The 20,479-nt window shown below is 40.5% G+C and overlaps 1 protein-coding gene across 1 annotated transcript in view; it reads left to right on the forward strand.

The window, feature by feature from the left end:
* PREX2 (phosphatidylinositol-3,4,5-trisphosphate dependent Rac exchange factor 2) overlaps positions 1–20,479 on the forward strand; it is a 296,072-nt gene that overhangs the window by 242,091 nt on the left and 33,502 nt on the right. The window contains exons 36-37 of the mRNA XM_019548936.1: positions 10,580–10,646; positions 12,333–12,523. Of these exons, the coding sequence (XP_019404481.1) occupies positions 10,580–10,646; positions 12,333–12,523 (258 nt within the window). The remainder of the gene's footprint in view (positions 1–10,579; positions 10,647–12,332; positions 12,524–20,479) is intronic.

The following is a 20,479-nucleotide window of genomic DNA, read 5'->3' on the forward strand; positions in this document are numbered from 1 at the left end:
TCCTTTAGTTTTTCTAAATACAGGAAAGAATGAAACGAAAAAGGAAATGTTTTTGTCTCTAGAGTTTACACATGAATGCAATACAATTCATATAGGTTTCATAGACATTAGGGCTAGGAGGGGTCTGGCAAGATCATCGGGTCCTGCCCCCTGCCTGAGTTATCTCTTAGTACCTATATACAAAGTAACTTCTCAATCAGTAGGTTCTTGGTTTAATATTTTTTTTCCTGAGAATTTATTCAGGGCAGATAATTGAGACTGCCATCATGTCTTCAGACCATGAACTAAAGTTCTCTAATGGTTACTTTGACACAGCTGATCTATGACCTATATCTACCTACCTGTAGTTAATTAAAATTCCAGATATTGACTGAGAGAAAAAGAGTGCCCTTGATAACAAGCTTGATTTTATTATGACTGTTGTCATTGTCCCTCTAATTCAGAAAAAAAACACCCCACTTCAGTAATTTTAACAAAACAAAACTGAGTCCCATGGAAATATTTCCATTGCAATGGAGTGACATATTGCTGAAATATTTACCTTAAAGGAATACATGATTTCCTGTATATTTGGTAAATGGATTTATGTTTAATTATTTGCTAACAATGCATTGCAACACTCCATACACAAATTAACTGTGAATCTTACAGAACTATATAAAAATGAACCCTGGTATTTCATAGATTTTTGGGCTGTGATCCAGAATGAATCTGTTAGGAATATTTGAACTTCTCTTTAATTGCGATATCTTGATGAAGATATTCAGGATTAGATGCTTATTCTCAAGGACTTAACAGGAAAACATAGCTAAATTTGTCTCCTGGCAAACTTAATGAGAAACATTTTAGATAGAACAGAAATTAAGATTCATTACTTCTAAATGAAGCAACACTAGAGAGGGAATAGGGAGATGCTGAACAAAGGAAATTAGGTTTGCTGGCTAGTATAAAAGATATCCCCAACTGGTTTGATTGTAGTTTGGCTTTTTCTCTACCAGCAGTAGGCTCTTTCTTTGAAGAAATCCATTGTTTCTTTAAATCTTTGATAAAATATCTTTGTGTCTTTGACACATGTTTCCTTATGTTAGTTAATATTATGAAAAGTTGGAAGTGCCCATCTTGACACACTATCCCATAAATATGAAAGGACCAAGCTTCTAATTCAACAATCATTGTACTAAATACCTTGTTCATTCTATTTTGGATTCTTCAAAAGCAGAAGAGATAACTTATTTAAAGCTTGCATTCTTTAATTTATAGGTTATAGATTTTAATTCAGTCCAAGGTAGTAGTAACAGCTATCCAATAGCTGTTGTTTAGCACGTTGTTGTTTTAATTGCTTTATGTTTTATTTCATGTCTGGTATGTTAGGGAGAATTCTAGGCCCAGAAATATGGCTTTCTGTGAAAAAACATATAGATAAAGGAAGTGGTAAGCAACAATAGAAACATCGAGCAATGATCACATGGTAAATTTTTTTCTCTCCCTCTGCGTGGCTAATTTGTGAGAGTGGAGTAGGTGAGAGTAGAAGGTTGAGCCAGAATCCAGGAAGGAAGAGAAGATTGATCTTGTTCCCTTAATAGGGTCTTTATTCACAAGATTTTGGAGAGAGAGACTTAGGGCGCTGACAGACATGCAGCTCCTCCTGTAACTCATGGCACTTGACAAAAAGTGTCATGAGGTACAGCAGTCCATCCCAACTGATCAGATGTTCACTGTTGGGTTGGGGAAGGGGGAGGGGCAGAATTGAGCTCCACTTTGGAGTTGATCCAGGAGGAGTTATATGTCTGCAGCCTCTCATTCTCTTAGTTCCCCCTCCCCTCACCCTGCCCTCCCCAGCTCTGGTACTATCTGCAGGATGCGAGGGGAAGAAGGTCGGGGGGAGGGGAGAGGGGAGCTGTGGGGTGGGGTTTGTCCAGCTAGTGCTTAGAGGGGAGAGGTAAATTGGAGCCACCCCTCACCCCCGACTCCATTGCAGGCTGGGCAAACCTCATCCCCCAGTTTTTTTCCCCCTCCTCCTGTCTCTCCCATCCTGCAGCCAGCACTGGGGTGCAAACACACAGGGACTGACAGAAGTTAATGAAGGTGCTCTGCATTGGACCACCTTCATCTGAATCCTAATTCTATGAAGGTTATTTGTCATGCAGTTGGACACCTAAAGTGCTCTGCAGCTGTGCCCTTCTGTTAGGGCATGGCTGTAGAGCACTTTCAAGGCACCAGTCATGCAACAAAATGTCACTTCTGTCAGTGCCCTCTTAGTTTACTGAGAATTAGCTTTCTTTTTAACTCATAGTCTAATGAGGACAAAAACTGGCACTTCCAGAGCAGGAAGTTTTATGCAAAGAACTGAGACCTACTTCCATTGCATTATAGAGATGAGGAGTTGAGCTGATCTGCTGTAGATATTCACTCCAAGATTCCACAATACTAATGGGCACCTATACCTATGCAGCAAGGCTGCTCTGATGGGCTGTAATTGCAGTATGTCAAAGCAGATTCAATTAATAGAATCATTGGAACGTGGTAATTACTGGTGGGGGCTGGTGCTTAACTAAAGCTCGTTTGAGGAGCTTTAGTTAAAAAACCCTTGCTGTCATTTTTCAGCGTGTGGACACTGATACACATGATACTTCGGGTGCTTTAAAGTGGCTTTTGGAGCCGCTTTAAAGTGCCCTCCTCCACAACTCCTGGAGTATCTCTATAAACGCCCAGTGTTTCCAAAGATCCTCTTCAGCAATGGGACAGCAGACAATTCAGGCTGTGGCAGCTACCTCTTGACAGAGCTGTGCTGCTTTCGAATTGCAAGGGAGACAGAGAGGCAGCGTAGAGAAGTAGCCTTTCTTTACACCTAGCCGTTCTCTTCCCTCCATATCCTTAGGATCTGGATGGCTAGGAGAGTATATACCCTGGGCAACTTTAAATATTTCCCAGCAAGAGGGAGCAGTTCCCAAGAAAGGCCTCAAAAGTAATCTCATGGAGTTTGATTCTTCTCCCACTGCTTGTGGCTTTTTAATGACAGAAGTTAATCTGTCACTAGATCTAGTTATTTTTCCCTTTTGCTTCTCATATTCCCTCTGTTCTCCCTTCATAATTATATTCTGTCCATACAGTACACTGGTTTTCCATGATTCCAGCATGTTTGCTTACACCCATGATGTCGGCTGCCAAAAGCCAGCTTGCCACTTTGTTTCATGAATGAAAAGGAAGGGGAAGAAAAGCACCTTGCATACACCTGGGATATACGTTGCATGTGAGAGGTTTCTATAGTGCTTGCAGACCTGCTGGTCCCATTGCTGGAGTGAAAACAACCTGAGCAAAAATAGATGTGAAATGTGAAATTGCTGTGATGTATGATCTTTTTAAGCATTTACAAACAACTGTGAGGTTAAACTACCCTATGCTGTTAGAGTATATTATAATGGAAACAAGCCATGGGACCTTAGTAAAATTTCTTCTTATTCCTGAAGAGAACATAGGGTTATATATATGATGCAGTGAAAAGAATAACTTTGTGACTGACCATTTGGTTTTTTATTTACCTTTTGGGAGATTGCCTTATTATAAAAAAAAGCAAGTCTCTCCATAATGAAGTTATGGCTAAAACATGCTTTCCTTCAGGTATTGTATAATACGTGGAAAAAAAATCTGGAAGTGGAGGTGGGGGAATCCTTATATATTATACCCTTTGACTGTTCATATATGTAAATATTTTCTAAGTACAGAATACACTGTAACATTAATAGCAGAAAAAAGGCATATTCAACCCACTATCTTTTTATGCTGTAGTCTTTTAAAAAATACTGTCAATTCTCTTTTTCTTTCTGTACTTTGAAACTAAAGACAGGCACTAGAATGCCAAAGTATAAAATGCTAGTAAAATAGATGGTGACTTGTGCTTGTTTTGAGACATTTCAGTTTAAAACATATTCACTGTTATGGGCTTAAAATGTCTAAAATGTATTTACAAGCTCATGGACTAAAATTTGTAATTATTATAACATCCCTGGGTGTTAATGCATTATAAGCTGCTTAGAATTTAAGATTTTTATTCTATAGAAAGAACACTTGATACATAAGATTATTTTAACATGTTTTCCCAGGATTTGCTTATGCAGTACTGTATATAATAACAGTTTAATCACAAGTCTATACATCTGGTCCATCGTTAGGTGGCAGAACTTAACATGTACATTCCAGTAATAGAAATGTAATTGTGTGTGATTGTATGTGAGAATAGCTGCTTTATGGTGAATATTAAGCTAGTTTTCTATTGCAAATTCTTCCCTTCCATTTTGCCCAAAATAACTTATTCCCTTGAAATTTCACGTGCCCTATCTAACCTCATCTGCAGACTTCCACTGTCTTGATCAGTCACTTCTCCCTAACAGTCATTTCATAAATCCCAGCTGCCTTTCCTTAATTCCAGAAGCTAGACTCTCTTTCTCCAAGAAATGTTAATCTTATTTCAAATAAAAAAAATTTTCAGGGTGGCCTCCTAGAACAATACGCTGAAATTAGAATGAGAAACTTGACTTAATTTAGGTTTCTCCCATAAATATTTCTTTGCAAGTTCAGAGCCTTAATCTTCCTTTTTAATCAGGTTTTCAGCTTTTGGAATGCCTGAAGTTAATTTTGTGGTGCATCCTATGAAAGGTGTAACTGAAATAAAAATATCAACGTTACTGCATTCCTTTCACCCATAAGTCGTGGGTAACTTGATAAAGTTTCCTGATAGATTTTCTTCTTTTTAAATCCCAGCTATTTCTCCCACCTGGTTCCATTACAGTTCATTCTCCTGAGCAGACACTTTTGCCTACCAGCTGCCCAAAGAGGCAAGGGACAAGCAAAACCCGTCAGTCTACTGCTAGTGTCAGAGAAATTGTTTGGCTTCACATGTTACATCCAAAAAGCACAGTGCCTCCTAGCAGGGCATGCTGTCCTGAGGCAGGGCTGGGCAACAGCCATATGGACCTGAGAAAAGAGAGAGCTCAAATTCAAGCCAAAAAGATGATTAAAAATATTGGAACTTATCTTAAAATGTAATATGGTAACCTACTGTTCTTCTACTCCCAGTGCTTTTCTGTCATTTTATAGAAAGTCTAGTCTGCCACAGCTTAGAAAAATTAAAATGTTTAGGGCAGTTCTAATAACATTGAGTGCATGCAGACAAAAATGACTGACTTCATTCTTGTTCACATCAAATAGATTAGAAAATATTGCCCAAATTGGGCACTATGCCAAGATTGCCATTAACTTTTCCCATAAAATTTGATTAAGGACCTTAACAAGCATTTAGTAATTAAGTCAAGTGCTTTGGAAATTTATATGCTGTCCACAGTTTGTCATTTGTTCTGAGAAATACCAAAGACAATTTTTATGGAAAACAATTAAAAGTAAAGCACTTGAGAACATCTGAGCGTATTAGCTGACATGAGGAGATGATTTTATTTTTTGTAGGATATTTATCATTTTAAAATAAATTTTGTGTTTAATTGTTTCAGGTTCATTGAAGTTAATGAATAAATGCCTTAATTGATTACATTTTAATGTAGTTATTTGTATAAATGTATATCTTATTACAATGCTTATGTTGCTCCATTTCTGTATTGAGTTGGTGATTTTCCACATAGTCCATTAGTGTGTACTGCTCTATATTTGGTTTCTGGTTTCATTTTAATGCTGTTGAATTTGCTGAAATAATGGCATAAAGAGAAGGGAGTACTGAACAGATTTTGAATGAAGTAAATTTCCCTGTGGCATTGCAGTAGAAAGGAATGTAGTCTTTTATTTTGATGATGTTCATTGAATGGATGGCATGACACTTTGCTTTTCAGCTCAGCACTATGGAAAAGGTCACTTTGTTACTTCTAAGGTAGCTTTTACGTGATGTGGCTACCCACAGAGCTTTACCAGTAATTTTCCTTTGCAAATATTTTTTCTTTTCTTGTAGGCTTTGGCTTCCTGAGGGCATTCAAAATGGCATAACAGACTCTGTCCAAATAGAAGTAGATGGTGTGGGGAAGGAGGTGGTGGAAGGGGTAGGACAGAAAATAACCCCTAGATTAGTATCACTATATTTTAAATTTGTAAAGTCAAATTTTAAATCTGTGGCAATTCATTTTTGAAACTCTAGGACAGGGGTGTTCAACCTCTAGCTTGCAAGCCAGATCTGACCCCTGGCACTTTGTTATTCAGCCCACAGGGCTCCCCACAAGCTGTGTCCTTGTGTACCTGATCAGGCACTCAGGGCTTAATCCTGGCATGCCAAGCCAGGTGGAGGTGGTGTAGAGCCCCAGAGCCCTATCCAGCCCATAGGGCTGGGCAGAGGCAATACAGGGTTCCAGGACCCAATCCCAGTGGGGGCCAGCCAAGGATGTGGAGTCCCAATCCTGGCATCTGGGGTCCAGTCCAACCCAGAGACTGGCTTCATACTACTCATCTGGCCCATGGGGCCAAAACTTTTGAGCACCACTATTCTAGGATGTCAAATGCTATTAATCCAGGTTATTGAAGTATTGGAGGTTATTAACCTTTGCAGGCTGTTCTCTAATCTTGTAAACTTTCATGCCTGTCAGGTGTATAGACCCATTAGCCATGTGTAAGGAGTGCAGAAATTCCTATGCATAATTTGGGCTCAAAGTGATTCTGTTTGTAGATCGTGATGAAAATCTACACATCCTTCCAAATATCATATTCTAATTTCACTGCAATGTCCATAAATCTCTGCTTACGGAGCAAATGCATGTTTTCTCTAGCAGTCCTTTACTGACAGGTTGTGATGCCTCTTCCATGGGGACTGCAGGCAGTTTGAATTTATTAACTAGACAGTGGCATAATGAGCCTTATGTATTGTGCCTTTGTGTCTGACAATAGGACAAATGTAGCAGGGCAAGGTCTCCTGGCTTTTTGTTTTTTATAACTTGTAGTTTTTGTTGTCTTAAAGAGAAGCAATAAACACTCTAACTTTTATTTAATTTGCTGTTTAGCTGATCATTTTCTGTTTCTTCATAGTTCATCCTTGGAATTATATCAATATCCTACTAATACATGGATAGAAATATCTATTGTTATTTTACTATATATATATTGATAGCTGAAATTTTTTCCACTTAATTTTTTTATAACAAAGGCGCTTTTCATGAAGAGTTTTGTGTAAAAGTTTCCATATTTTGGTCATATAAAAATGTGCAGTAAATAGTTGAATTTTTGTTTATAATTGTAAATTTTTTTCTGTGGGTTAGAAATAAAGTCCTTGAAACAAGTCTTTACTTATTTTAGCCTGAGCATGACATCTTGCTCCATACATACATATTCATTCCAAGTATAAGAGTGGTCTCTGTTGCCCCCAAGTCCAGCCAGATGCACTGTTCGAGCAAAGGCAACTGTGTGGAGCACCTGCTTGTAGGCACATCATACAATAGTAGAGTACTTTAAAATATGCCTAGCTAGAATTAGCAGGAAACCAGCCTTCCCAGGCCTTTGAAAGGTGGTTTCTGATACAAAGTCTTCCTATTATTTCACAGACATTTTATGACATCATGTAGGTGATGAGCCAGTGTTACTGTGCACCAAATAATGATATTTACCAGCCACTTTAGACAAATATAAATTCTTTAAGTCTCTAAGTCTGAGTAGGAAGATAAGGTGGTGCTGTCATTGATGATTACTATGTATGGCCTGTTTGTGATAGATCATGCTTTCACTGTGATGTTAGGAAATGATTTTGAAGGGGACAGTAAGTCAGTGCTTAATGCTAGTCTGTTTTTCCCCCATTTTTTATTTTTTGGGGTCCAGCAACTGTTGGTTTGAGAAGGCAGGTAAATTCACTGCTCCACTGACATAGATGAATAGGGTTATCCAATTTTATGGTAGGGAATGAAAAGGATAACAAGAGCCTCTGAACACAAGCTCAGCACATTGTGCACCATGTAGAACAGGGGCGGGGAAAATAGCTGGCGGCCATTCTAACTAGCCCACGGGGCCCCTAGAAACTTAGAAAATCAATACATATTTATCTGTCCTTGGTTCCTGTCAAAGATGACAGGAGCTGGGGCAGTAGGACCCAGGGGAATCCCCAGTATGCTCCTACAACAGCAGGGCCCACCTGGCCCCGCCCCCCCAGCCAGAGGTCCCAGCAAGGGCTTCTGGCCAGGGACCATGTGTCTCCCCTTGGCTGCACTGGTGCAGGAACAGGTAAGGGGGAGAGGGGGAAAGAGGGCAGGAGAGGACTGTGGGCAGGGAATGAGTTTGTGCTGAGTGCAGGGGAAAAGCAGCAGCACCTCCCCCACCCCATGGCCCATGCTCCCTGCTGCAGCTGCTCGCAGTCCGTGTGGGGCTGTCCTGAGCAGGTGCAGGCAGCCCCACATGGGATGCAAGCAGCTGCAGTGTGGGGCAGTGGCCATGGGGCAGGGGAGGGGTCACTTTCCCCTTGCTCAGCACCAGCTTGTTCCCTGCCATGGAGCAGGGCCTCAGGGCTACATGTTGCCTCCCACCTCCCCTTCCCCATGGCTGGCACTCCTTGCTGCAGCTGCAGCTGCTCGCAGTCCGTGTGGGGCTGTCCTGAGCAGGTGCAGGCCGCCCCACATGGGATGCAAGCAGCTGCAGTGTGGGGCAGTGGCCATGGGGCAGGGGAGGGGTCACATTTCCCCTGCACTTATAACCTGCCCCCCACTGCCAGCCTGGGCCCCATGCTGGCTGTGGGCTCAGCTGTTGGGGCTGTGCCACAGCGGGAGCAGCTGCGGCCCCCCTGCTTGCTGCAGCAGGCAGTGTTTGCTGCTGCAACCTGCCCAGAGCTCCCACGCTGGACAGCACAGAGGCAGCAGTGGCAGCTGCGCTGCAGCCTACCATGGCACGAGCTCTGGGCAGGCAGCAGCAGCAAGCACTGCTTGGCATGGCAAGCAGTGGGGCTTCTTTCCTCCATGCCGAGCAGCTGCTGCCATCATGGCACAGCCCCAACAGGCAAGCCCAGAGCCGATGTGGGGCCCAGGCTGGCAGTGGGGGCGGGTTATAAGCTGGTGCTGAGCGCAGGGAAAAAGCGGCCCATTCCTCACACCATGGCCAGCATCCCGCACTGCAGCCACTTGCAGCCTGTGTGGGACTGCCTGTGCCTGCTCAGGACAGTTCTGCATGGGCTACGAGCGGCTGCAGAGCAGGGCGCCAGCCATGGGGCAGGCAAGATGCCGCTTTTCCCCTGCACTCAGCACCAACTCATTCCCTGCCGGCAAGCACCGGGTCAGGGTTGAACACTGTCCCCCACCGGTACCACAGAGCTGAGGGGGGCACTGAGAGTGAATGGGCATGGTAGCCAGCAGGAGAGTGGGGCTCATGCTGGTGTCCTGGGGTTAGCGCTGGTGGGGCGGCAGGGGTACAGGATCCTGGCCAGTAGGGGCTCTATGGAGCTGGTTCAGCTCCCCGCTCTCCCTGTGAGTGCAGCCCAGCCCAGCTCCACAGACCCCTGCCAGCCTGTGCCCCACTCTGGGCCCCACTGGCGCTGGCCCTGGGATATTGATCCCAGGACATTGGTACATTGGTCCCAAGATGGTGACCAGGGGGCGGGGCACCTGTCAAGGGCTGGGGCACCTGTCAAGGAGTGGGGCTACCCATGTGGCCCTCGACAGCTTCCCAAAACTGAGTAAGTGGCCCTCCATCTGAAATAATTGCTCGCCCCAATATAGAACAACAGCCAGCCTCTGTCCTTTGAAAAACACACACTGTACTTTTTTGTGTTCTATGGACACTTTTTATGCAACATTAATTAAATGAGAGAAGACAGAAAAGAAAATAGGTGTCAGTGCCCAGTACACATCAGCCTTACTACCATTTAGTATTTCTCTTGCATTGTATTTTGCTTTTATGTAATGAGCATTATATGCATTTAGCTCCTTCTCTATACACAGAAGCATTTTCAAATAGGTTAGGCATAGTTTGGTTTTTTTGTTTACACACACGTGCACATGCACATACACTGGCACATGTATTGCTAGTTTCAGTCATTCCCCTTCTACCTGCTTGTCTTATTTTTTATTTCTGCTTGTATTATGCGCTTTTCGGGGTAGTGACTGGGTTATTGTATATGTGTGCTATGCCTATCATATTTGGGCTGCTGTTCTAACATTACTGTGGTAACCATTTTGTAATATACAAGCATGTAATGCACAAGGATCATATATTGCAAAAATTCATATTCTTAGCCATTTAAAATCCAAACTGTTATGAAGCCTCTCTTGCACTTCTCTTGCAGAAGAATTTTGTGAAAACTTCCTTCAGGTCCAGTTTTCCTAGTAATGTGGCAGCAATATACTCAGGAGGAGTCCTGATGCACAGCCTGCCTGCCAGCAGATGGACATGATTTAATAATTTATTATACTCCAGCTTACTTGCAAAAGCAGGAAGAAAACATTTTCCTAATTTCTTTAAAAGGAAGAAGATGAGTGAACCTCTGCCCTTTTGTATGTCTTAGTTTGTCTCTTGTCATGAAGTTTAAAATAAAACATACATCAAAGGACTTTTATTTTTTGTGTATATTTTTATAAAGGCTTTTAAATAATTAACAGGCTTGTTTGTTTGTTTATTCTCTCAGGGCATTTTACCTGGACAAGTCAAATCTGCCTCCAAATTCAACATCTAAAGCTGCTTATGTAGACAAGGTAAACAAAAGTGAACTGTCTAATTAACCTCTGCATGTTATATACGGCATTATTCTTAATCCCCTTTTTTTTTACTTAAATTTGAGCTCTCTTTTTTTCAGGACCCTATGGCTGTTTCCCAGCCCTGCCTCAGGATAGCGTGCCCCACTAGGAGGCGTTGTGCTTTGTGGGATGCGACGTATGCTCGCATGTGAAGCGAAACAATTTCTCTGACCTCAGAGGGTTAAATGGGGCTTTGCTTGTTCCTTGCCCCTTTGGGCAATTGGCAGTATCTGGCATGCTTGCAGATAGCAGTGTCTGCTCAGGAGAATGAACTGCATAGATCCTGTTCTCTGGAAAAGAATTCCTCACAGGATTGCCATTAGAAGCTCCTCACTAACCCTGAAGTGGTTTCTCCTTTCAGTATTAAGAAAAACATTTCCCTTTTCTTTAAACCTTTATTCCTGGATGGTCAGAATGGCATGAAGTATTGCTACAACTTTTGGAGACCGTCCTATTTCACAGCACAGAAGTTTTTTTATGAAAAGTCTCTAAGGGTATTTTTACATGTGCTCTGGGGATTGGTGGGGGGCATTGCTTTAATTAGAGCAGCTCTGAGAGCCACTCTAATTAAACAGCTCAGTGTCTCATGTATCAGCATCCCCACACTTAAAAATGGTGGTGGGGGTGCTTGAACTAAAGCTCATTTGAGAAGCTTTAATTCAGGTGCCCATGCCACCATTTTTAAGTGTGGAGACGCTGATACATGAGATGCAGGAGGCTGCTGGAGCACAGTAATTGCCATGCTCCAGCAGAGTTGAATAATCAAGTCTGCTCCTACGCGCTGTAATTACAGTGTGTTGGAGCAGCCTCCACGTTCGTGTTCAGGCACCCTAAGGCCTTATCTGAACTAGAAAAATTGCACCAAGTTTACTGATTTAAACCAATTTGAACATTGATCTAAACCAGTGCAAGCTAAGTGGATATAGTAAAGGTTAAACCAATGTAACCTTAGGGCTATAACTCCCTACAATAAAAGGTTTGCACCAGTTTAACTAGATTGATTTTTAAATTGATTCTGTAAAACTAGTATACTTTTAAAACATAAGTAAATATAGACAAAAGAAATAGTACCATTTCCCCAAGGAATTGAAATAGCCAGGAGGAGATGCTTTTCTAGATTTTAAAAATTGCTTCTTTGGGATGCAGGATTCCTTCTGCTGGAATCTGTAGGTATCTCTTGGGTTGATTGTGACTCGGAAATCTGCAGAGCTGTGACTTGGAATTCATTTCACTTGTTCAAAAAGCACTGTGAGATGGGCATTGTCTTTAGCTTCTAGCCATATCCTGAAGACTGTTCTTTCTAAATGAAATATGTATATACTTTCAATTTTGTAGAAAGTTAAACTGCACTTTTCAGTTTTCCTTGCTAATTGTCTTGTGGCTTCTCTCTCATTCCTCTGCTTGATACTTCTTAGGCTTCAGTCAGGAATATTGAATGGCCATTTGCATGAACAAATAATAGTTCTATCTGAACTATAAGCTGATTTTCTCAGAGTCCATTTGCCAGTCCTGGCACCCCTGTGTTTATGTCCATGTTTGCACTTGTCTTTTCACTTTAGACCATTTAACTGTCACCATCTTGAGGAAGTTCCTATGCCTCTTGATAGCAAATGTTGAATCATGTCTGTTCTCTCTTGCTTCTAGTTAATGCGGCCCCTCAATTCTTTGGATGAACTTTACCGGCTGGTAGGGTCATTTATCAGATCCAAGCGCACAGCTGTTTGTGCTTACACTGCTTGCAGTGCATCTGGAGTTGGATTACTCTCGGTTTCTTCAGAACTTTGTAGCAGACTTGGAGCTTGCCACATCATAATGTGCAACAGTGGAGTTCACCGGTATGACAGCTTTATTTGCTTTCCTTTATTTCACTTGGCCACTGCAATCCAGTTTGGAGAATTTCTTTACTTATAAAGCCCTTGCTGTGTTTTTTTTCTGAGTATACCCATTTAGTATCTAATGAACTGTAAAGTATCTAAAGAGCTTGTTTTTGGTGAAATTTGGAAAAAGTAGTACAGTTGCAGTGAATGACAAAGTAAACAATCTCATTTTGTTTGCAGGTTTCAATACATTCTCCTTCATACAAGTTAATACAAGGCAAAAATCTAGATTTCTAAATCATAAGAAGAATTGCTTTCCTATTCCTATAATATATCATGAATATCTTGAACTCTGCCATAGGCAAAAAAAAATTAAAACATAGCTGGCATTTGATAGGCTAGAGGCTATCTTAGTAGTAGAAGGTATCAGAAAAAAAAAGTGGACATGTATCTGCATGTTTCGTCCAGAATAACCAGAAGCTTTCTCTTAACATAAAAATCAAGCCCTTGACATTTTGTATTTTCAATTGATTTGAAATATACTCTATTGTGCTAAGCTCCGAGTGACCTAAATGTATTTATAAATGAATAACCAATTTATATAAAGGTCACTAGCATGTTAGTGAAATCAATTCAAAAGAACAATATAATTTAAATACCAGATGTCTGGGTTAGAATTTGCTATGTATTACCATAAACAAGCATGAGTTACAATTGAGGAAATTAATCTTTAAGAACATTATTCCATAATTGTTTTTTAGATAAGACATTATTTAATGCAAACATGGCTCTTTTTATATAAGGATTCAAACTATATGTTCCAATTAGCCATCTGTTAAAAATGGTGTTTTCATGCTCAGGCTTCTTTTCCAAACACCTTCCACCTTCCTTTGCAGATCTGAATTTTTCATTTTAGCAGGCTCAATTACATTCTTGTTGTTAATTACAAATTTGTTCTTAATTTTGGCCATTTTTTGAAAAAGCTGTGGATGAACAGTATCTTTTTGATCCAATTCAGAATATTAGGGGGAAAAAGGTGGAACGTCCCGAAGTCCTGTAGATGTCAGAGAAACCAACAATCCAAGTGTGTTATGAAACAGACTGACATCTCCATCAGTTTAGAGCTGATGGGATCATTTATGTGACACTGTTTCATTGACAGACAAATATATGTGGCATGATATATGGTGTTTTAGGCAGTTACACAAAAAGACATATTACTCAGTAGCTTTCTTGGTACCAGCCAAGGTGGCTGTTTGTGCCCTTACTTTAGCAGATGGAAAAACTGTACAACCTGGATCAGCATGACATTGTCATTTTCAAAAGGTCAGAAAGCAATAGTGCTTTTCTTGGCATATCATTTTCACAACTGATCATTTTGAGAATCCTTCTTTTTCCCCCCTCAAGCCATAACTCCAGCTAATTGCCTGGTTAGCCAATGGAATTAAAAGCAGCATTTCTTTCCTTCCTTTCCTTTCATTACTGACAGGAGGGGGAAAGATTTATTTGAAAATATATATATTTTTACTAGAACAATCGTATAGTTGGGAGAGATGCTAGACAAGCTTTTAGGGACAAAATGCCCTTCCTTAGGTACAGGAAAGAAACAAATATAACCTGAATTAAACAATGATTGAAGTTTAACTTCACTATGTAAGCTTAGGAAATAGATGCTACTATTTAGTCTGACTTCTTTTTTTCCTTCATGTTGTGAATTTTCCATTCTACCTGATGAATTTCAATATCTTTCATGTTGGAGTGATATTATAGTGTTGTTACAGATGCGATAGTTCAGGTAATAGGCAAGAAGCAAGATATGTTTTGCAGTATCTTTTACTGGACCATCTATATAGTTGGGAGACACGTAAGACAAGCTTTCAGGTACAAAACACCTTTCTTCAGGGTAGGTTAAACAGGTAAAGCATAAGCTAAATACCAGATTCTGTTCTCAAACTACAGGATACTTGGAACTTGGTTATAAGTATTACCATGAAAGAGAGAGAACTGGGATTTCAAACGGTGCAGCCTCACTTAGGACACATATGAAGTATGTGGTTCTTAAAAATGAAATAACAGCTAAGAATTGAAGGGTGACCAGTTAGTCAAGCTGGGGTATTGAGCAACCTAAGATACCTTTCCTCCCGTAGTTACCAATTGATATACCTATTCCTTATCCATAACTCTCATTCAAAGACTTTTCTTTGTTGAAGGAACAGGATATTCTTTTTCTTTTGATTCTCATGTGATCAGCAAAGCAGTAGAGCCCAATTCTACTAATTTCCCCACTCTAATTAGAACCATTCTCTGAGAATAGTCTCACTGAAATTGCTCTAATCAATGGAAGAACTGGTGGTTCTCCAATTAAGTAATCATAGCTAAGTAATAATGATTTCAAGACCTAAGATTCTTCATATAAATGGGGCAACGTTTCAAATTTCCTTCCAAATGGACTTCACTGGAACAGCTTTTGGCTGAATATCCTTTGTTATTTTCCTCAGGTATTCAGTGTATTTTGCTTTGGGTACAGTACTCTTTCTGGTATTTTTATCATGGCATAGTATTATGATTGTTTGAACAAGCAATGATGTCTTTTTGTCTGGTTGTTAAATTTGTTGATAGTACTCTGTGGGCATGTCTAGACGTGAATTTACTGCACAGTAACCAAAATTACTGTGCAGTATGGGCACACATCTACATGTGCACACCCATACTGTGCAGTAAATATGGCAACTTATGCCGACTTGAGCATAAATTTGATACCTGCATCATGTAGGGATCAAATTTATACTCATTTAGGTACTGCACAGTAATATGCAGCCTCCCTGGTCTATCCAGGCACTAGGGGCCAGCCTAAGCCCAGTTCCAGGGCTCCTGGCTGGCTGCCTTTCCTAGCTTCAACTTGGGACTAAAGTTAGTCCCAAATGCTGGCACCCATGTGGCCAGAGGCTGGAGCTCCCCCCCCAGTGGCCACAGGGGCACATGGCAGGCTACTCTTACCTGGGACTAAATTTAGTCCTGGGTTACCTGCATGTATAGACACTGGCCTATTCCCACTTGCTGCTCAGTAATTTACTTCATAGTAAATTTAAGCCAGAGTAAATGGATGTGTAGGCACGCCCTGCGCAGAAATGAACATTGTTGGAGAGGCACAGATGAATTCTGCATTTGCAAACATATTTGTGTGAAAAAGCTGTTATCTGATCTAAATCCAGTCAAAACAATCTGAATATTTAACACTCAAAATGAACTGCTAATGAACATTTTACAGGTCAAGAACATTGTACAGATCAAGAACTGTTTGCTGAATAATTTCAAATAATGGAAGTAGATCTGATAAAATCATAAGCTGTTTGCAGATCATCCACAACAGAAAGGAAAAATTTTGAATAAAATATTCATGATGAATTCTTCCCTCAGAGTAAGCGTTCATTCAAGGGCATAAATTATAAAGTGTTTCATTAAGTATACTGATCCAAACTAAAGGTTTGAGTCAGACTCAGAGGATTTTTTAAGACCATAAGACTGTTTTAGGAGCAGTGAGAGGTGGAGTGAAATGGCTCATGTATAGGCTTCCATCTGGAATTTAAAAGATTTAGCAGGGCATCCTATGTAAAGTAGAAAGTCAGTACAGGAAACCATCTCTATTTGTGGGTTCGGCATTCATGGTTTCAAATATTCATGAATGCCAAACCTGCATTTTAAATACACTTGAAGTTGTTCCTCAGGAGCTCCACACTTGCTGCTGGTGGGCTCCTGCTGCTGCCATCTCGTTCCTGCCACTGCTGTTGTGCTCCTGCTGCCGCCGCTGCACTCCCACCATTACTGGCACAACCGTAAATGTGGTGAAACACCCCTATTCGTGGATTTCTCCCGGAGCCGTGCCTCTTCCCCATTGCATTCATGAATGCAGACAACGTACATAAATGCAGTGCCTTATTCATGGATTTTGCCATTCGCAGGGGATATGAGAACATATCCCTCATGAATGGTGAGGGTCTCCTGTACCTTTACCCATAAAAACATGGATACAGCTTTACAGTGCCTGAACTCAGCACCACCGAACCTTTGTTTAAGGCAGTATTATTTTTTCATCGTTTTATTAACACAAGCTTCCTGACTGCCTTTATTCATGAAGGAAATAAGGGAACCACCCTTATCAATTAAAGGGTTTAATATAGTTTCTCAAGGACAAAGTAGTGAATTACAAATTTCACAGTACCCAGAGTTCAGGGTCTTGCGGGGAATGTTTATGGCTCAGTCTTTGAAAATTAAAATAGTACATTAATGGTATGAGGAGTGAATCTTGATATCTCATTAAAGTGATAACACTAGATAGATAATCTTTTAGTTTTTTAGAAAGCAGTAAGAAATGGGTTATCAGTCACTGTCGCAAGTTTGCATTGTGTGTGAAAATTTGATGAATAACCATGTTTGTCCTTAGGATTCAAAGCTGAGGGAAAGAGGTCAAGTAGTTATGTGTTACATCTTACTCCCTCTCCTAGCCTAACCATGATGCACTTCTCTCTACACCCAAGAACTGAATATACTGGCATTCTCCTAGTCTCAAGTCTCTGTCTCCATTCTTGCTACTTCATGTTGAGAAGCCATGGTGGAAATAACCCGGATGATTCAGATTATACAGACATATTTCAGTAGGAGGAGAAATTCCCTAATGGCAAAACAGAGCAGATCTAACCTTTCCTTCAAAATGCCTCAGGCCTTGATTTGGTGCGACAGTTACGCAGACATGAGAGTAGGGGCAAATGTTTGTGCTCTTCTTCTGGTACAGTAAAATTTCATCTTAATCTGCAATCTTGGAAGAACACTCCGCTTCTAGAATTGATAATTGAGCCACATAGTTGCTACTTGGCAGGAGGGGAGTTCCAGCTAAATCCCAGTTAGTGTGGGATGGAAATCCTGTGTGTCCTTACCAGTGTGGAAGAGGTTGAAAACCACGAGACTCTGGTCTGTGGTTGTTTTGTCAGTATCTTTTGTAGTCTTTTCAACGTTAGAAGTGCTTTGGTTTCTAATCTCTTTGTGATCCAAATTTAAATTGCTTTTTACACTGTCTTAAGCTAAAATATCTTGACAGGGTTTGTATTTGCATTCTCATATGCAAGATAATACTGGGGATTTTGAATTGCTGGTTATTGCTTTGCTTGATTTTTATGATGACAGTATGCTTCCCAGTTTACATTATAGCCTGAAATCCTATATCTGTCCCAGACAGAAGTCTTTTTCAAATATATTTCAATCAGCTGAAGAAGAACGATGAAGAAATAAGTACCTTTTAACCTTCACTGTTATGTGTCACATTTACTACAAACTTCTCATAATTTGTCATAAAATTAATTTGTGCTGTGTAGATTCATCAATCAGGAATAAAAGGAAATGCCAATCTCAGATATCACACATTTGTAATTCCTAATTTGCCTTTTTTTATCATGCCCAGATACAGTCTGCTAATTAAATCTAGTAAAATTTAAGATGGTGAAATTCTACCTGCCAATTGTCTATCCTCCAGTGAATGGCATTATGGTTTCTTTGCCTGTATTCATTTTATTTGAAGTTGTAATCAGTCTGTAGAAATGTAGATGATCAAAGGCACTTTTAAATTTTATTGAATCATGATGCCAGCTCCTGATCCAGAGAGGGGAGACAGACTGTGCTATACAAACCCATGCCAAGATTAAAGTAGGTGCAGCAGCTGCAGAAGTCAAATTGGAGACTAGCAGAAATACAAACTGAAATTAATTAAAGCATCCAGACAATATATTTCTTTGAATTTATGTAAAAGTTTGTTTTCTAGAAGATAGAGAAGAGAGATGACCTTTGCAGTCTGAAAGAGACCCATGAAGATATTTTTACTCCTCTAATTTTTTTCTGTGTTTTAATTTCCTCTAGAAAATAACTCATTATTGCCGCTGTCCTTTGAGCTGTGGGATTCAGGCTAGCAGAAGCTCTGATGAGCAACCAGGCAGCTTCTGCCAACAGTTGATTGTACTGTATCCTGAAACTGGGAGCTTCTGAAAGCTCAGTGAATGAGAGGCTAGGCCTGGATCGGAAACCCAAATCTCCCACAGAGCAATGCAGAGCCCCATCACTAAGCCATCAATCTGGATATATCTCTAAACTCAGATCACATTAAACTGAATATATGTGAAAACGTAAAGGCATTTTATACAGTATTTCAGTTCCCCTTATCTTAACTGCTCCCATTTTTACCTGATTTGTTTTAGAAGTTTGTCTGCAGAAATTTACTCTGACCTCAGTGAATCTGTGCTGCAAAGAGATTGTCTTGGGACCAAATTCTGCAATTCAGGCATATGCTGAGTAACCCTTGATCATGTAAGTAGGCCTGTTAAGTTTAATAGGACTACTTACATGAGTAAGTATATATTGGTGTGAGCATGCATTGTAGGATTTTTCTGTCCTTTCAAAGAAATAGTAGAATCTAAATCTTAATATTACTCCCCTTCCTTCCTTATTTTTCATTATTTCTTTTAAGATTTTACTAACCCTGCCTCCAGTTAATTTTAATGTATTTTTATGATCTTTTGTCTGCTAAGACAGAAGTAAACTTCCTTTTCCTCATATTATACATATTTAAGGTAGCTGAATGGTAGTTACCATTCAAAGGCATTTATATTGCCATCATTAGCTATGTAGGTATGTAACTTTTAAGACCACATAGGGCATTTGTAGATAACATGGGGGTTTAATTCTCCCTAAATTGAAGCGGTAGTTTAAAAACAATGCTTCAATTTAGGGTGAAGTAACCCCCCCGTGTCATGTACCCATGTGGGAGCCCGATCCTTACCTGCCTCTCCTACGGCAGGGAGGGGAGACTGAGCTGCTGGTGGGCAGAGCAATCCCTGAGCTGCAGGCAGGGGCTGGTGCTTCCCTCTGTGGCAGCAGCAGCCTTCCCCCACCCAGCTTGGGCAGTCCCGGGGGGCACCGCAGCCATGTAGGAAAGCACCAGGCCCCGCACAGCTCAGGCAGGCAGGCAGGCTCCGGGGAAAAAAAAAACATTGGGCTCACGATTTTTTTTTCTCTTCTGTGGATCCTGCCTTCCTGGGCTGCTGCTGGATTGCCTGCATGGTCTGCCTGCACAATACCTGAGCCTCACAGAGCCTGGTGCTTCCCTCCATGGCTGTAGGGTAGGAAACTAAAACTCCTCAGATGTGTTTTACTTTGCAGCACCCGGAAGACATTTGCTGCGTCCCGAAGTCTTTTAAAATGCATTACATTGCTGAATATGCTACAGCAACTGGGATTAATGTGCAATATGCCACCGAATGTGCAAACAGCAATGCCATTAAAGCAGTGCAAAAGGCATTTAATCCACTTTAAACCCACTAAAAAGTGTCATCTACAAGCGGCCATAAAGAACACACTGACAAGAAGCAAGCAGTTTATAAAGCTGTAACAATTTTGTTTTAATATTTCCCTTCCATGTAGCTCTCTACATTTTTGTTTTGTTTATTTTTAATATGCATGTTAGGAATGATGATGGTCACTTGCATTACAAGCTCACATAAACAAAAGCACCATCCTGTTTAATATATAAATATGAAAAGCAGAAAAATACATTAAAATGGACTGACTGATAATTCCAAACAGGTGACTTCTGAAATGAATTCCACTTTACTTCCCTTCAGTGCTGTGTATTATAATAAATGTTTAACTGTCAAGGTTGATATTCACTTCCCTCAGATGTTCCTGAAAAACCAGGTTCAGGCTTTTCAGTTGCTACAATATTTCTTTTCTCCAGTATTTAGAACCTCGAAAGAATTTGAAACTTTCTCACAAATTTTATTTTTTGAAATAGTAACTGATTGATATAAGCAGTTTTCCAAGTTAGAAATTATAGGAAAGAGCAGGAGTTCAAGAAGAGTGGTTGCTTCTCAAGGAAGCGATCCTCAGTGCACAAGCTAAATCTATTCCAACACGGAGGAAAGGCAGCAAGAAGGC

This window comes from Crocodylus porosus, unplaced genomic scaffold, assembly GCF_001723895.1.
Source record: "Crocodylus porosus isolate Cpor-Errol unplaced genomic scaffold, CroPor_comp1, whole genome shotgun sequence".
Classification (NCBI taxonomy): domain Eukaryota; kingdom Metazoa; phylum Chordata; order Crocodylia; family Crocodylidae; genus Crocodylus; species Crocodylus porosus.